Source organism: Nansenia antarctica, assembly GCF_963989245.1.
Source record: "Nansenia antarctica genome assembly, chromosome: 2".
Classification (NCBI taxonomy): domain Eukaryota; kingdom Metazoa; phylum Chordata; class Actinopteri; order Argentiniformes; family Microstomatidae; genus Nansenia; species Nansenia antarctica.
Genome location: NC_137675.1, coordinates 65,930,403 through 65,947,500, shown reverse-complemented (window position 1 = coordinate 65,947,500; position 17,098 = coordinate 65,930,403). Strand labels below are relative to the sequence as shown.

Below are 17,098 nucleotides of genomic sequence, written 5' to 3'. Positions count from 1 at the left end.
AGTAGCAAAATGACTGAGTGCTTGATGACTTACATGTGCTGCCTAAATGCATGTTAAGAGTATTCAATATGGTCTGATGTTTGTGAGAATGGTGTGTGTGTGTGTGTTCAGAGAATAGTGTGTTAAACTGAAAGATGACAAGCCTTTAACACCAGAGATGCACCTGCTGTGAATCATTTATTACATTTCAATTTGTCACGCAATGAATAACGCATTTTAAAATACATTTAGTTTTGAGTTACACCCAAATAAATGTAAGTGCTAAAGAACTAGAATAATGTTAGGGTTCACAACCAGTTATAGCTACAATATAACTCGAGAAAACACTTTGTTACATGATAGGGTAACAAAGTAAGAGACTGAGCTATAAGACAGTGATGTAAGAAAATGTTAAAATAACTGCCATATTCTGTAATGGGAGTTCCTTTTTCAGGCGGAGCATAAAACACAATGGTTTCGGACACAGGCTTCCATGGGGTTCCTGTAAGGCACATATCAATGTGTGTGAACCTGCGCCAGTGCATAATCATTCATTACTTCAAACATGTTAAGTAAACACATTTTTTTCCTCTCAATCTTGCTATCTTGCTGTCTAAAATCTCTATAGTTAGTGTTGGGTGTAGTAGGCAGATGTACTGCATGTTGCCACCTGTTCTGCTCAGCCTCACTATCATGCACAATCATCACAATCATCATAAAAACACACGGGCAATAATCCCATCCAACATAGACATTCAAGTATTGCTTGAATCTGCTCATTATTTTTGTTCTTCTACATGATGCTTACAGGGTAAGGAACATACCGTGTAACACAATCTGTTCAAGTGATTCTGGAATTCGAAAGTATGTTCCCCTCGTTGGTCCATCTCTTTAACGGTCTCATAACAAGCAGATGCATGCTCTCAATGTAACAGAATTCCTTTTTCAAGTAAGAGCCACATAATCTTTACTTCATGTGCATTGTAGCTTAAAAGGCTTAGAGGATGTTTCTCATTTGGCTAAACTAAGAAAACATAATGAAAAAAAAAAAGAAAGGGTCCTGGGATGTTATTCATACAGTGTTAACAAATCTTTTGCAACAGTACTAAAGTGTTTCTATCGACTAATCAATAGCCCCTGCCATCTGTGATCCCTGAATGCTTCCAATCCAGGGACACTGACAGGATGGGATCTCCATCCCATCAGTCTGTCTCCCCTGTCTACAGTAGCTGTAAACTGAGGCACCCTGACAGTCCCTCCTCTGGGTCCTCCATCTCATAGAGACATCCTCCCCTCCACTATAGCACTATGCAGCTCCTCACTCACAGCCTCATAACGCCCTGCTCTGGAATTCAAAACGTAGATCTGGTCGGGAGAGAAGCGTGGATCAAATCCTTCCCTCTGCAACCTGGTCTTTTGGATTTTAAATGTACCTAGGAGAGATGACAAAAAACAACAACAAAAAAGAGCAAGGGATAGAATGAGAAGGATAATGTACATCAGGGCATATGGAAGATCTTTAGAGTTGAAGGGATAATTTACATGATCTCAGGTGGGGAATTAGAACTGTTCACTCACCTGTGGTGTCTACTTGTGGGGAGATTCGTAGGAACACAGGACGGGCATAAGGGGGCAGGGTTTGTTGAACCCCTCGCAGGAAAGCATCACAGTTGAAACTCCCTGCTGTGTCTGCAATAGCAGCCATTCCTGCCTTCCCCTCCACACCTGCAGAGATCACACAGATTCATGCCAGAAGTTAGGATTCTTCATAACAACATGCTTTACAGGGGAGTCACACTTGGCAAGACCATCAGTGACCAAGTTGAAATCCGTAATTTTTAATGGGAAGCAAGAAGAGCCAATATGACTGTTGGTGATGCGCTCCCTGCTGGCGATGCCAGTCAAAGAGTTCATTCTTTATGCAAAGAAAAATCATCTGTGATGCGGCAGAACGATTAGGGTCTCTATAATACATTTATTCAGACTGGAAACCATGATTGGCAGGTTTGAACTACTATGACTCACAAACAAAATATAAAGACATGCCCGTACAGCGACCAAGCCAGAGGGACTTCAACACCTAGATCGCTGACTGACAGTTGCTATGGACGAATCATGTCCGTGTTCCCTTTTGGCTGGTGCAAGTAGCAAAGTTACAGTACACACCTAGTACAAGTTCTCTCCTACTACAGTGTGGGAGCGTGGTCTCACCTGGCACAGCCACTCCGTACACCGCCACGTCCGCCTGGCCCAGTAGGCCGCTCAGAGTTCCCTCCACCTCAGTAGTGGAGACGTTCTCCCCCTTCCAGCGGAACGTGTCCCCACTACGATCCCGGAAATACATATAGCCCAGCTCATCCATCACCAGAACATCACCTGGGACCAAGGAGGAGTGGGGGAGAGCGTGGGAGAAGGGAGGATGGTAGGGATAGGGATAAAGGTAACATCAAGACGACAAGGAATTGGATCATATTACATATTACATTGATCATCTTATAGGACGCACAAGTGTCTAATGGGTATTAGTTACCTGATAGATACGCAGAGTCATTTTTCTTGAAGACGTTGTGGGCAATCTTCTTCTTTGTGGCGTCCTGGCTGGCGTAGCCGTCGAATCGACGTAGCGGGTCCTGTTGGTTAATCCGGCCCACCAGGAGCCCTGGCTCCCCTGAAAGAGAGGGCGGTGAAGGAGAGGTCACTGTACAGTACATGCAGATATTACACCAGCTGGGGAAAGTTGTGTAAATGGGTTAGACAGTTTTAAGGGAATCTCTTCAGTTGTAGGGTACTACTTACCAGGGCTACAGGGCACACACAGCCCCTGGCTGTTCCGCACCAGCTCCATGGTCTCCTCATCCACCTTCACCAGGCGGATGGGGTACACATTGGGCAATATGCGGCTGTTAAACCCACAGGCTCCCACCTGGAGAGAAAAAAAAAACTAGGGAATGACCCACACACACAAAAATGTGAACAGCATTAGAGACTGTAACTCATGTCTCCATAGGTCAAGAATGACCCCTGACCTTGCCATCCATGTTGGCGATGCTGCAGTTGCACTCAGTGGCTCCGTAGAACTCCCCAACCTGGGCGACCCCAAAGCGCTCAGTGAAAGCCTCCCACACGCTGGGGCGGAGCCCGTTGCCCACGGCCAGGCGCACCCGGTGACCCTTCTCTGATGGCCGCACAGGCTGCGACAGGAGGTAGCGACAGATCTCACCTATGTACTGCACCACCTGGAGGGAGGAGGAGGAATAATAATAATAATAATAATAATAATAATAATAATAATAATAATAATAATAATAATATGTTTCAGTGTTCATTGAACCTTGTCCCCAGGCTATTGCACACAGCGCATCCAAGCCTGGAATAACGACTCAAACCTGGCCTTCGTGGGACTAACTGAGTAAAGTATTTGTTATTATGGGATCTCAGTCAACAGCATGACTGCAAAGTGTGGCTCCGAATCAGAACCTTGTGGTATGCCAGCACTGGGATATCTCGCCACTTACAGTGCAGTTGTACTTGATACAATCTTCCCAGAAGCGGCTGGCAGAGAACTTCTTCTTCACTACCACAGTGAGTCCATTGATCACACACTGACCTACCCCCATGATATTACCTGTACAGGAGAGGAGAACAGGTCAGTCTGTGAGGGTGGTGTAACGAAAGGATTGAATTGAATTGAATGCTGAGCAACAGAAGTGATGGTCAGAAACAGAGAGCGCTGGATGAGGACACATTACCTGCTGAGTGGTAAAGGGGAAGGCAGTCATAGATAATGTCATCTGAGCGCATGCGGAAAGCATAGTACCCAAAAGCAGCGATACGGAAATACCTGTGGTAAGAGTACACAACGGGGGAAGGAAACTCTTTAGAAATACTGTACATCAATCAGCTCAATGCTGAGCTAGGTAGCAGCCATGTCAACCATACTGTACAGAGAACCAGATCCTAGAACAGTATCTATCACTGCCAGTGTTTCCTCCTACAGGATTTTTGTGACACTGTGGTGACTGGACCACGTATTTATATACGCGCAAAACACAACGTTACAGATCTTTTATGTCATGATGAGAAGTGTAGAAATATTTCTGGTTCGTTGTGAAACTGTGGCGGGACAAATTAGACTGTGGCAGAAACACTGACTGCTGAATAAAAAGATCTGTCAGTCTTACCGACTGTGCACCACAATGGCAGCTTTGGGGAGTCCTGTTGTGCCAGAGGTGTATATGTAGAACAGGCGATCTGTCAAAGGGGAGAGGGTGGAGAGAGGAGGGCGGTTTGGAGAGTGGAACAGTATGGGGAAATAGATATGACTGAAACAGCAGTAAGTGCTAATTTTTACTCAAAGAAAGAGGAAGCCACAAACCTTTACACTGTTTTGACATATCTGGGTGTCTATCAGTCTGGGTGTCTTAAGCCAAGTATGCCCTGTGTGTTTTCGGCCATGAATTTGCCACAAGCCACGGTTTTGTGATAAAATATACGTATCGGGGGTAAACTTGACGCCTTTACTCGCAGTGTGAGCTGGTCAATGACATGAGAAGAGACAATCACATCCAATTTAAATTCTGACATGTCTGACGTTTTGGGTCATGGCTCCTTTCTATTCGTGCAGTGAGAGGTGCTACAGGGCAATATGAGAAAGTCAACCAATGGGAATCCAGGATGCTGTAAACAATGGAGGTTTACTTCCTTACTACTCTAAGAACATAACTATGAGAGATAGGACACTCACCATTGAACCCTTTAGGTGAGACACAGGGGGGAGGGGGGTGCCTAGGGGCAGAGGCCAAAATGGGGTCCAGGGGCTGGGCACCCAGAGAGGCCAGGCGATCTGTCGCCAGCTCTCCTGTACAGAACCGAACCATGGACTGGCTCAGGGACGAGTTCACCTCCATCATGGCTAAGGGGGGGGGGGAGAGAGGGGGGGAGAGAGAGAGAGAGAGAGAGAGAGAGAGAGAGAGAGAGAGAGAGAGAGAGAGAGAGAGAGAGAGAGAGAGAGAGAGAGAGAGAGAGAGAGAGAGAGGAGTTGGTAAAGGAGCTCATTCAAAAGCAGCAGGGACTGGGAGAGTTGATAAGTGAATGTAAAATGTTTTAAATGTTTTTTATAAAGTTATTATCTTTATTCTATAGGCAAAGATATAGCTCATTACAACAGATTACTCTTCATTAGCAGAGCGGACAAACAGAATGATGTCACAGACACAGACAGATAGAATGGATGAATTCAGACATAATGATGTCACAGACAGACAGAATAATGTCACAGGATAGATATGCCCAGAGATGACGCATCTAGAAATGGCCCTTTGAGAGGACAACAAAGCGGTCTCCTCATCTACCTTAATGTAAAAATTGTTTTGTCTACCTCAGATTTTTCTAGTATGTATATAATCATTTATTAACGATGCCACAGGCATACTAGAAAGTTTACTTAAACACACAAAAGCAAATCACAGAACAAATCGGAGGTAGACAAAGAAATAGCCTATTATCCTGTGGATATCTATAGAAGAAGCATAGACAGAATGATGTCACAGACAGACAGAATGATGCCACAGACAGACAGAATGATGCCACAGACAGACAGAATGGAAGACACCAGACAATACTACAATAAACCGACGGAGTGTTGACTCACATTATGAGCACAGAGTTAGAAAATTGCAACAGGCAACAGAACATTGGGAACCCCGTTAGTAGATTTACACACAAAGCTGACAACAATACACTCCTCAAATCAGTGACACAAACTTTTCCGTCCTGCAATAAAATCTCCCGAAATCCAACTTACCATCAGCGAGTTCTGCTCCAAACACAATTCCCCGAGATGCGGACACTCCAACGCAGTGCAGGAGTGCATCACTGCGCAGGTTGAAGTTGATGAGTGCAGCCTCCACCCCCACCTTAGCCAGGCCCAGCCAGAGTGCCACCTGTAGGGGCCGGCTCTCCATGAAGATGGCCACCACATCCCCAGAGGCCCAGCCCTGAGCCAGTGCCCACTGGGCCACTGAGTCACACAGCTGGTCCAGCTGGGTGAAGGTCCATGTCTCCCCTGTGGCCTCATACACCAGTGCTGGTTTATCAGGGTGGAACTTTACCGTCTGGGCAAAGATAGAGGGAATGTTGCTGCCATGGCGTAAGTGGTGCCACAGTGCCAGCTTCACCCGCAAGAGCACATAAAGGCCACTTGAGAGGATTAGAAAGGAGAGGGGGGTGGGGGATAATTAATAAATATTTTTTTTATAGAGGTACATAAAGAATTAATAATTATAAATTAGGCTACCATTGCCTTCTGTAATGAGTTTAATATGACAACAACTTTATCCTGATGCATTCCTCCCAAATATGTAAAAAAAAAAAAAAAGTAATTACACTCCATTGCACTCACATGAGGTCTCTTTTGGCAGTGCGTACTATGATGTAGAGGTATCTCCAACCGCCTGTACCCAGGTAGACCCCGAGACCTGCTGCCAAGCTCCAGGACCAGGGCATCCCGAAGAGACGCAGTAGACCCAGAGAACCCAGAGACAATGAGGCACTCGCCACATTGTGCATCCTTCCAGTGGAGGGCATGAAGAGGAGGAAATAGACAGACATTATGATGGGATGGGTGAGGGACATGGGTGTTGTTAGGAGGTAACAGGGGAGTTTGGAATTGTATGGAGAGGAAATACACGCGTGGATAGTCAGAGAGTATCAGGTCTCCATTGAAGACCTGGATGAGCTTGATAAGTAAGGTTAAATAAAAATTGTTACATTGTCGGGATGGCATGTGGAAAGGAAGTAAATGAGACTGTCCATTAACTTTTGATCGGTTCATTTGACTAACATGGGTGATTAGTTACCACGTGTTCTCAGTTGGTCAATAGTGAAAGTGTACTTACCTATGCAAGACCCGACAGCGAACTATTTGACAGGGAATTCCCTAACCTTTCACCTAGTAACCCTGTCTACAAAAAAAATCCACGGATGAACAGCAGGCTTCGATATCAATTAGAATCACCACCGGCAGCTGAATGCGTTGAGGGGCTGATAACGTAGCCTCTCAAAATGGTAACAGTATCCCAATGTTACAATAGTTTCAAACAGTTTTGAGTTTGGTGTCTCCGCGGCAGATGATTGACTGAATAACGCCTCTGAGTCTGCATCAATTTATAAAAACAACAACATTGAAATAGATTAACGATGGAGTTCCGTTAGTACACATTCAAGGCCGAGCGGAACGTATAATACAGATGTGTGGTAAATATCGATAAATATTTGAGAATACAACAATGCGTGCCAGACAATTTTCTGTAGGCTACTCCATATTGAATGTTATTGCAGTGCGACCTCCAAGCACCGCCTAGTTTTTCCTCAGTCAGCTCAGCCATTTGGTGCTTTGAACGCTCGTTAAACGCATGACTCAATTCAATTGGACGATCTCATGGTGTTGAAGGGCACCCATCCTTTGCCCCGCCCTATGGATTTGCTGGTTCAGTTAACGTCATTTGTTTGGTCAATGATTGTGAAGTGCTGCTTAAAACTGGTAAGGTGAATATCACTAGATAATCACTTAAACAACTATCAAAATAGAATAGTAGTATGTATGAATAGTATTACTCATTTACACTGTGTGACTTAAATTCAAATAGTCTCATCTGGGAATATCCCTCTGGAAATGTTCAGAAAAGTTGATAAATAAACATGCCTACAGTTGTTTTTATTGTCATTAGACCCAACACCTGTGTAATTTACAGCAAACAGTACAGTGAGGTGGTATATAGACTTTTACAATACAGAACGTATTTGATTTCAAAACATAGACTATCATCAGCACACAGGTCTTAGTAGTATATACCTGGTCACCACACCTGTTTACAAACTATATTTGTTAATGAGTTGACTGTCCCATGTAATCTGCATTACAAAGTTTCTATTTCTGGTGGAGTTTGATATGTCCACATCCACATGCATGTTGATTATATGTGCATAGATAGCATGTGTCCCAGTGTCTCAAATTACAGTTGTTTATTGGTGAATAAAGTGTATGTCTTCTCCTTGCCTCAGTACTTTTCAGTGTGTCTCCATTCTCCAGAAGTTGGGGTCTTGTGTTCACAAGTCAATGTAGACTGATGTCCTGTCTGCGTGAGTCTGTACAAGAGCTTTGTGTTATGGTAGATCTGTCTTTCTGGATGACATGACAAACTCTGCGCAGCACTGCTCGCCTCAGTAAGATGTAGACCCAAGGATCCAGGATCTGATTCCAGGAGGCCATTTGAAGGCCCAGCAGAATCAGGCTCCCTGACTGATGCACTGAGTAGGTGGAGCCATGGTAAAACTGCCCCACCGACAAAGAGATGTAGATCTAAAGATGTAGAGAGACAAAGACAACAATGGAGATAATGAATGGTCAGATCCTGGTATGAGAAGTGTGCAAAACTCTAAAGAATTCTAAAGTAAGGTTTCTGTGGCATGAGAAGGCTGTCAGACAGGGGACTGCTTTGTTAGATCTGGTGTTAATCCCCCAGGGGAGGCTCTCCACCTCAGACGTTGACATTTCCTCATCTATGCTATTTGCACTAAATGTAATAACAAAGGCTATTAAGAGGTCCCTGAGAAGCTAGATATTACATGCTGTTCAACATGAATATATGAATAATGAATACATTGTGTACAAAATCATTTCAATGTTCATCTCTGTTTAAACATTAAGTGATGAGAAAGCCAAATAATTAAGGAAAATGTATTAAAATAATAAAATAATCAACAGTATGACGATGGTCAAATACGAGAGGAGGTTTGACTCACTAGGAATGGGCTCCAACACACACATGACACCACAGTAATCACTGCCAGCTGAGCCATCATCTCCACATCCAGTGAGCACATGAGGGAGGAGGAGGAAGCTGAGGAGCCATATCGCCCTGTCTTATTTCTCCTGAAACCTTGGGAGCTCATCCTGGCCTGTAGCAGTGCCAGCCCACTCAGGGTGTTACAGAGCAGGGAGAGGATGAGCGCCGCCAGCCCCAGGCCTGAGAAGGCTAGGGCTAGACTGGCATCAGCTGTGGACCGTGGGCCATGCACAGGCAGGAAGCACCAGGTGCCAGGAAACTGGGGTGTGTAACTGCCAACGTCCAGCAGGGGCAGCACTGCTAGCAGGAGGGCGAGGGAGTACAGTAGGAGCACAGTGAGCCGAGCATGGGCTACTGTGATCATAGCAGCGTGTAGGAGGGGCTGGGTGATGCCCACCCAACGCTCCACTGCCATGGCACCCCCCAGTAATAAAGGGCACAACCCGAAGAACACCATACTGGCCCCGAAGAGCTGGCAGAACTTCTCAGCAGGCTCAGTGGCTCGGGATGCTGACCTGTGCCTCAGACTTTGACCCAAGTGCAGATGTAGGGCAAAGGCACCAGTGATCACATGACCTCCCAGATCAGTCAACAGCAGGGCTCCTACCAGCAGCAGGAATGGAGCCTTCACCCGGCGACGGTACCCAAAATGGGATTTGGCCAGAATGGCCAACGCAGAGAGGTTGGAGAGGGCACCCAAGGTCATGGTGAAGCAGGACATTCCCAAGGTTAAAGGGGTGACAGGGGCAAACAGACTGGCATTGAGGGACTGGGGAAAGGGGCAAGCAGAGGAGTTGAGCTCTGGGAGGTGTTGGAGGAGAGAGGGAGAGGAGAAGGTAGAAACAGAAGCCATGGTGTGATGCAGGAGTTGGTGTCCTCAGCTTCATCACCATCTGTATAGAAATAGAGACATGGCATAATTTTGCTAGTGAGCAGTGTTGGTGAGCAATTTGTTTATGTTAAGGTCTGTATAATTTGGTTGGAGGGATTTAGCAGTGTTATCAGTAGGGTGAACAGAACAGGTGTTGTTGTTCAGTAGTCACACATGTCTGTTGGTCAATACTGATTCAAGGCCAGTCAAAGAAAGAAGGAAATCATGTTACCTCCAAAGTGGAATAAATGGACTTTGTGTCTAAATAACAAGCCAGGCATTTGCTTTATGTCCGGGAGCTCTGATATTTTACTCAATTGATTTCTGGAGTGATTATAAGGGTAGTTTGTCTGTGTATGGTTTGTGGGAATTTGGCAAACATTGGGCCATAACCAGTATCCAAATATATCAATATACCATATCATTCAATTTGCATATCGAACTATATGGACTTTTAACGTTACCAACATAATCAGTGTGCCATTAACATTGCAAATACTAGTATAATCACTGAGGTGCGGTGTTGTCATATGGAATGTATGGTAAGCCTATGGTAAAGCCTGCATGAGAGATATGGATACTGATGGCAATTGACATACATATGGGAAGGTTACAAGTTCAGGGGCACAGCAGCTGACCCTTACAGAGGAGTAAGTAAGGCCTTTAGGATCTCATGAGATTATGCACACTCTGACTAGCACATGCAGGTGGCCTGCGATCCACGTGACAATGCTGTACTCAGCTCAGTAACTTCGCCATGAAGGGACAAGTATCTCCGCATGTACGCTTATCAATGGTGGACTCAGAGATGAATGAACTGTCATATTTTATATGGTTAAGAAACAGCACTATTGGGTAAAGATGTTGTTATATCCTATGTCCCTACACTGTTGTTCCATGCTTTAACAAGTTTATATAAGTTTATATTACTGTCAGGAGAAACAATAGGTTCTTGGGGGGGGGTTGAAAAGAACAGATGCAACGCTTTCTATGCCGATCTCTCCTATCAAGCCACCACTGTACATCCATGGGAGAGAATGCAGTTGGTAGGGGTCACCTGAGGTCATCAGGGAGGCTAGTTGTCTCCAGTAAGAACTGCTAGGATGACACCCAGCCTTAAAAGTTGTGCCAAGATGTGTCTAGTTGAGTAGATTCATGTACAAACATCTGTGATGTGGTGGGACAAACATGGTGATCTAAAAATAGGAATGATGGCATAGAAGGAGCTCCCGCCTATAAATATCTGTGATTTCTCATGATTATTGCACAGATGTGCCTTAGGCTAGTCACAATAAAAGGCCACTCTAAATTGTGCAGTTTTATGACACAGCAAGTTTTGAGGGAGCGTGCAATTGGCAGGAATGTCCATCAGAGCTGCTGCCCATTAATTGAATGTTAATTTCTCTACCATAAGCCGTCTCCAAAGGCGTTTCCGAGAATTGGAATTGGAAACAACTTTGGAGACGGCGTATGGTAGAGAAATGAACATTCAATTTACAGGCAACAGCTCTGGAGGACATTCCTGGAGTCAGCATGCCAATTGCACGCTCCCTCAAAACTAGCGACATCTGTGACATTGTGCTGTGTGATAAAACTGCACATTTTAGAGTGGCATTTTAGAGTGGCCCTTTATTGTGACCAGCCTAAGGCACATCTGTGCAATAATCATGCTGTCTAATCAGCATCTGGCCATGCCACACCTGTCAGATGGATGGATTATCTCGGCAAAGGAGAAGTGCTCACTAACACAGATTTAAACAAATTTGTGAACACAATTTGAGATAAATAGGCCTTTTGTGTGGCCTTTTGATTTCAACTAGTAACAAATTGGAGCAAAAACATTTATTTTTATTTTTGTTCAGTGTATATTTGATACATTTTTAAACCTATTGAATAGTGCCTAAGTGCCTTGTAGTGCCTACAAAATTCAAACTTCCCACAGGTTCTTGACATTTGCCTTAGGATAGACCTTGATTACACTGCACAGGCAGTAATGAGAAGCTCAGATTAATTCCTACCATATTCTTTCTCCTTACTCATCTAAGCCTTATTGGGGAATACTGCACACACATGCACGGACACAAGCATGCAGACATGCCTGAGGCACCCTGAGGACAGATGCACACTGGAAACTACTGCACTTCCTTATGTGGGATATTTTGTGAGCAGTGTTTTTTGCTGATTGTTCTCCAACCTGCCAACATCTGCTGATTTACCTTTTCTCCTTATAATAATAATAATAATAATAATAATAATAATAATAATAATATAATATATGCCATTTAGCTGACACTTTTATCCAAAGCAACTTACCCATTTTTCAGTATGTATGGTCCCAGCTCTTTTCTCCTCCTGCCTGTTTTACCTCTTACCTCAATATTTCATGCTCTAGCTTTTCTTGGTTCTTGGTTTCCTTAACATATTAAAATAATTTTCACAAATTGTGTGTGTGTGTGTGTATGAAAGAGAAGGAGAGGGAAAGAAAGAGAGAGTGGTTGAGAGAGAGAGAGATGAATGGACAGAGAAAGTGTAGAGTGTAGAGGAAGAGTTTTCATCTAATTTGCTTGTCTGATGACATGACAATCACACCTCTAACCAGAATATAAATGCAGGGTTATTTCTCTGAGGAAATCTGTCTGTCTGACGACTCAAACTCTGAAGCGGCTCTTGACTTATCCCTCACTCTTGAACGCTTGACTTGAGTTAATTACTGATTTCCTAATTGAGTATGGCTAGCAGCACTCAGACCTCCAGCCCCACTAGCCTGCCAGAGCATAATGGTGTCTCACACATGATTTACTTCAATTATAGCCCTTCTTACCTGTCCTTTGGCTTTGTTCAGATCACACATGTGCACAATACATGAAGATGGAATTGTCAGAGGGCGCTGACATAATCAGCAAAGCTTTGTCAACTTGCTGGGTTCATTTTTTCTTTCTTTCTCTCTTACTTCGGCTACTAGTTTTTGGTCATTTTTGCACCTTCTTTGTCACCTCTCTTTTCTTCATTTCGGAGACCCTTTACAATCCAGGTATACTGGAAAGAGCAGGATAAGCTGTAATTTCACTCAAGAGTGTGAGTGAATGACAAAGAGGCCCCGTGATTATAGGACTACAGGGGAGCTGTGAGATGAGCGTATAGACAAGGACAAAAGACACCTGTCATGTCAAACCCATCATGTCATTTGATGTGAATACATTTCCTTCTGATGCTGTAGGTCATGCTGCATTGTAACTATCCACAGATCACAGGCTCTAAGTGCGGGCTCCTGTATGCCATAAAAACAGCCTCCCATATTCAACCACAAATGTCTAAAAGTGAAATACTCATGAAATACTCAGATCATTATAATAAAGGTGTGATCGATGCGCCTTAAGGGATACTGTTCAGTAACTGCAACATCGTCAGAACTCTTTTCATCTTTCGGATCAGCAATAAGCCGAGAGAGACTGACTAACTGAATGGTTTGCAAAGTAAAGGCATACTTGCATAATTATGTTTTGGAAAACATACTTTTCACAATCAATCACGGATGCTTCTTCATGCAGGTAAATGTGGAATGGCACAGAATGGAGGATGGATGAAGTATGTAGTCTTACCCATCCGATGCCAAAATCTGCCTCTCTTGTCTGCAGTGGTGCCAGCATAGGTCTGTCACACTGAAACCTCTCTCCTCCTCATCCTAGTCCAGTCACGCTACCGCTGACTCTCAACTTTCTCTTAGAGTCTCTCTCTCTCTCTATATGATTTTCTCTCTCTTTCTCTCTGACTCTCTCTGACTCTCCTGTCATTTATCTCTGCCTGCTCCTGCATAACCTCTGTCTACTCTGTATCTTGGAGCCTGTTCCCACCTTCGGTCTTCGTCTATTTGTAATTCCTGTACATTTCTTCTTACTTTTTCTGTACCACATACATTATCAGAATTATGTGCATTCTTATACTGTACAGTTTATAGAGACGTATCACAGTCTGTCTCTCTGATCATGACTTTTGTGTGCCACTTGGTCGACAAGAGAACAGATATGAGTATTTTGTAGACCTGGCATCTTTTGCTTCTATTGTACTACAGTACAGATCTCTTGCCTGTGTCCAAATAGATCATCTACAATGTAGATACTCTTGATAATCTAGTGTCCATGTAGTCTAGTCTATAATGGTCTATCTATTAGACACTAATGAACTACTCCTAGCAGAAACATGTCATATGTTGGCAAATACCTCCGTCATTGCTCTCAAAATAATTTTTCTTTCATATCAATCTGTAAACAAAATGTAATCTTTAGAAATAGTTTGATGACCCATGAAAGAATGGCACATTTTAGGACATTATTTAAAAATATATTAAAATGGGTCAACATTTGTCATGGACTGTTTAATGTAATAAAGAGTAAGCATTCAGTGTCAGGGGTCTTTACGGGTTAATTGTCATAATATATTAATTTTATGAATTTATTGGTGATAATGCCATTTAAGTTACCTTTCTCTGTCACTGTCTCCTGCATGCGATTCAATTGGCAATTTCCTCTGCCTGGAAGGGTCTGGAAGGGTCTGGAAGGGTCTGGAAGGGTCTGCATACTTCCATTAGTTTCCAAGGTCCCTGTGGAATCAGGAGCAGAAGAGCAGAGAACAACAGAACATAAACTCCATAACAAAAGTCAGAGCAGGAAGTATATCCCTTTATTCATTTTATTAATGAACCTACTAGGGGTCCTCATTCTGGTTTATTTGATATCCTACCTTTACCCATGGGACCTGGAAGCAAGGTCTTTATGGATGTTCACCTTAATAATGAACGTAATAATGAAATAATGAACAAAACATAAGGGGCTTTAAAAGTAACGTTCTGTTCTCTGAAGAGAACAGAGTTTTCGAGGGGTTGGAGTTCTCGATTGATGGGTGTTTAATCGACCGGGGTGGGGGGGCTAGATGAACATACATAACATTTGAATTAAATAAGGTATACACCAACATCAAGCTTGCTTACAAGGCTAGACCGCTAGCTCATCTAGGCATGTCTGACCACGTGTCAATCCTCCTGATCCCAGCCTACACTCCCATGAGGAAAAGTGCTCCCATCACCACTAAGACTGTCAGAACCTGGCCAGCAGGGTCCGCTCCACTGCAGATCTGCCTGAATGACACCTCATGGCAGGAATATGAGCATGAGGACCTGGAACAGTTCACGTCGTCGGTTCTGAACCACATAGTGAACTGCACCAACTCAGCCACCGTGGACAAACGGGTCCGGGTCTACCCCAACACGAAGCCATGGATGACTGGGAAGGTCCAAAAACTGCTCAATGAGAGGGACAACGCCTTCTCAGCGAAGGACACACTGCTGTACAGCACCACCAGGGCTAACCTAAAGCGTGGCATCCGGGAGGCCAAGGCAGACCACAGAGAGAAGATTGAGGAATGCTTCCTGAGCAACGACTCCAGGCGGGTGTGGCAGGGGGTTCAGCACATGACAAACTTCAGAGCCAACAGGCTCACAGCCGCGGAGGACGACCCCCTGCTGGCGGAAAAGCTGAACTCCTTCTACGCCCGGTTCGACGAGGGGCGAATGGAGGTAACCACAACACAAACACCACTCTCTCCAGCTCTCAGCAGCCTCACCCTCACAGAGCATGAAGTGAGACGCATGCTGAAGGCGGTGGACCCCAGGAAAGCCTCAGGGCCGGATGGCGTCCTGGGACGGGTGCTGAGGGACTGCGCCGACCAGCTGGCCGGGGTTTTCACCAACATCTTCAACCAGTCCCTGTCCCAGGCCACCATCCCACCCTGCCTGAAAACCTCAACTATAATCCCAGTCCCGAAGAAAAGCACGGTGAGCTGCCTAAACGACTACCGCCCGGTGGCACTCACACCAATCATCATGAAGTGCTTCGAGAAACTAGTCCGGGCCCACATAGTCACACGCCTCCCGCCCAACCTGGATCCATACCAGTTCGCCTACAGAGCCCACAGGTCCACAGAGGACGCCATCGCGACGACTCTCCACTCCACTCTATCCCACCTGGAGAGGGGAAACAGCTACGCGAGACTGCTCTTTGTGGACTTCAGCTCTGCCTTCAACACCATCCTTCCAGACAGGCTAGTGACCAAACTACTAGACCTGGGACTATCACACTCTATATGTGCATGGATCAAGGACTTCCTGTCTGACCGCCCCCAGAGGGTGCGGGTGGGCTCCCACACCTCCACAGCCCTCAGTCTCAGCACTGGGTCCCCCCAGGGCTGCGTGCTAAGCCCCATCCTCTACAACCTCTACACCTACGACTTCACCCCCGTCCACCCCAGCAACTCCATCGTAAAGTTTGCAGACGACACCACCGTGGTGGGCTGCATCTCGGGGGGGGACGAGGCGGCGTACAGGGATGAGGTAGAGCAGCTGAGCAAGCTGTGCAAGGTTAACAACCTGCTGCTGAACCAGTCAAAGACCCAGGAAATCATCGTGGACTTCAGGAGGAAAAAATCTGAGGTCCAGCCCCTTCTCGTCGATGGAGGGAGCGTGGAGAGAGTCTCAACCCTCCGATTCCTGGGGGTGCACATGGTGACAATACATTCATCGAGAGTTACAGTTTTAAACACTGCTGTGAGAGACCGAGTGATCAGCAGCAGGGAGACATGCCAGATTCCCTTGCAGTTTCAGTTCAGTCCAGTGCTGCACACACACACACACACACACACACACACACACACACACACACACACACACACACACACACAGACACACACACACTGAACTTACTATAACCGGTGAAGGTCGCTGTCGTGGTACTTGGAGGAGAAAGCAGGCTCAGCCTGGGGGCGTGGGCCGGAGCTGGGGCCAGAGCTGGGGCCAGAGCTGGGGTCACAGCTGGGGTGCTGCTGTCGGAGTCATTTTCGGACTGGTAGTGCCCACGCAATGCCAGGCGGGCACTACGACGCGGCATGACTGATAGGAGAGAGAGATTGCAATTGCGTCTCGATTATTTCATTTCAAATCCATTGTGGTGGCGTGCAGAACCAACATTATGGAAATTGTGTCACTGTCCAAATATTTCCGGACCTGAACTGTATGTGTGTGCATCTGTTTTGTTTGATGATGTATGTGTGTCTATGTTTGTGATTTGTCTGAAACAGATTGTCTGTCTTGGACCAGGGGGGTATTCCATCAACGTTGCTAAAAGACAATCCAGCTTATTTTGGATAAATCCCGCGAGATTTCTAAAAATGCCTTATTTTGAGCCTAAATCTGGATTTTCCTAATGACGTTGATGGAATACCCCCTAGGTCTCTATTGAAAAATAGATTTTTGTTTATCACATTGAGATTAACCTAGATAAAGTTGGTTAATTGAATAAACTTACCTAATACCTACTCAGTCTGCGGAAAATATATTTGTGGTATATTTGAAAAT

The 17,098-nt window shown here is 45.0% G+C and overlaps 2 protein-coding genes across 2 annotated transcripts; both read right to left on the bottom strand.

The window, feature by feature from the left end:
- Positions 1 to 214: 214 nt before the first annotated feature.
- On the bottom strand, positions 215 to 7,280 carry slc27a1a (solute carrier family 27 member 1a). The gene is made up of 13 exons (XM_080522390.1): positions 6,876 to 7,280; positions 6,380 to 6,547; positions 5,783 to 6,177; positions 4,724 to 4,891; positions 4,161 to 4,230; positions 3,729 to 3,820; positions 3,495 to 3,604; positions 3,006 to 3,215; positions 2,776 to 2,902; positions 2,510 to 2,647; positions 2,191 to 2,355; positions 1,558 to 1,704; positions 215 to 1,412 (listed from the first exon to the last, which is right to left on the bottom strand). Exons 2-13 carry the CDS (start codon positions 6,544 to 6,546, stop codon positions 1,255 to 1,257), a joined length of 1,947 nt encoding a protein of 648 aa, XP_080378516.1. The 5' UTR covers position 6,547; positions 6,876 to 7,280; the 3' UTR covers positions 215 to 1,254.
- A 347-nt stretch (positions 7,281 to 7,627) lies between these two features.
- On the bottom strand, positions 7,628 to 16,631 carry ptger1c (prostaglandin E receptor 1c (subtype EP1); the record flags this gene model as incomplete). The annotated part of the gene is made up of 5 exons (XM_080523292.1): positions 7,628 to 7,645; positions 8,180 to 8,338; positions 8,782 to 9,626; positions 14,174 to 14,293; positions 16,448 to 16,631. The coding sequence occupies 5 exons, from the start codon at positions 16,629 to 16,631 to the stop codon at positions 7,628 to 7,630; spliced, it is 1,326 nt and encodes a 441-aa protein (XP_080379418.1).
- Positions 16,632 to 17,098: the final 467 nt, after the last annotated feature.

Coding starts and splice junctions, on each gene's coding strand:
- slc27a1a (XM_080522390.1), bottom strand. CDS start 6,546: ATGCACAATGTGGCGAGTGCCTCATTGTCTCTGGGTTCTCTGGGTCTA. Junction 3,821..4,160: donor GCCATTGTGGTGCACAGTCG/GTAAGACTGACA, acceptor CTCTTACCACAG/GTATTTCCGTATCGCTGCTT. Junction 3,605..3,728: donor TCCCCTTTACCACTCAGCAG/GTAATGTGTCCT, acceptor TCTCCTGTACAG/GTAATATCATGGGGGTAGGT.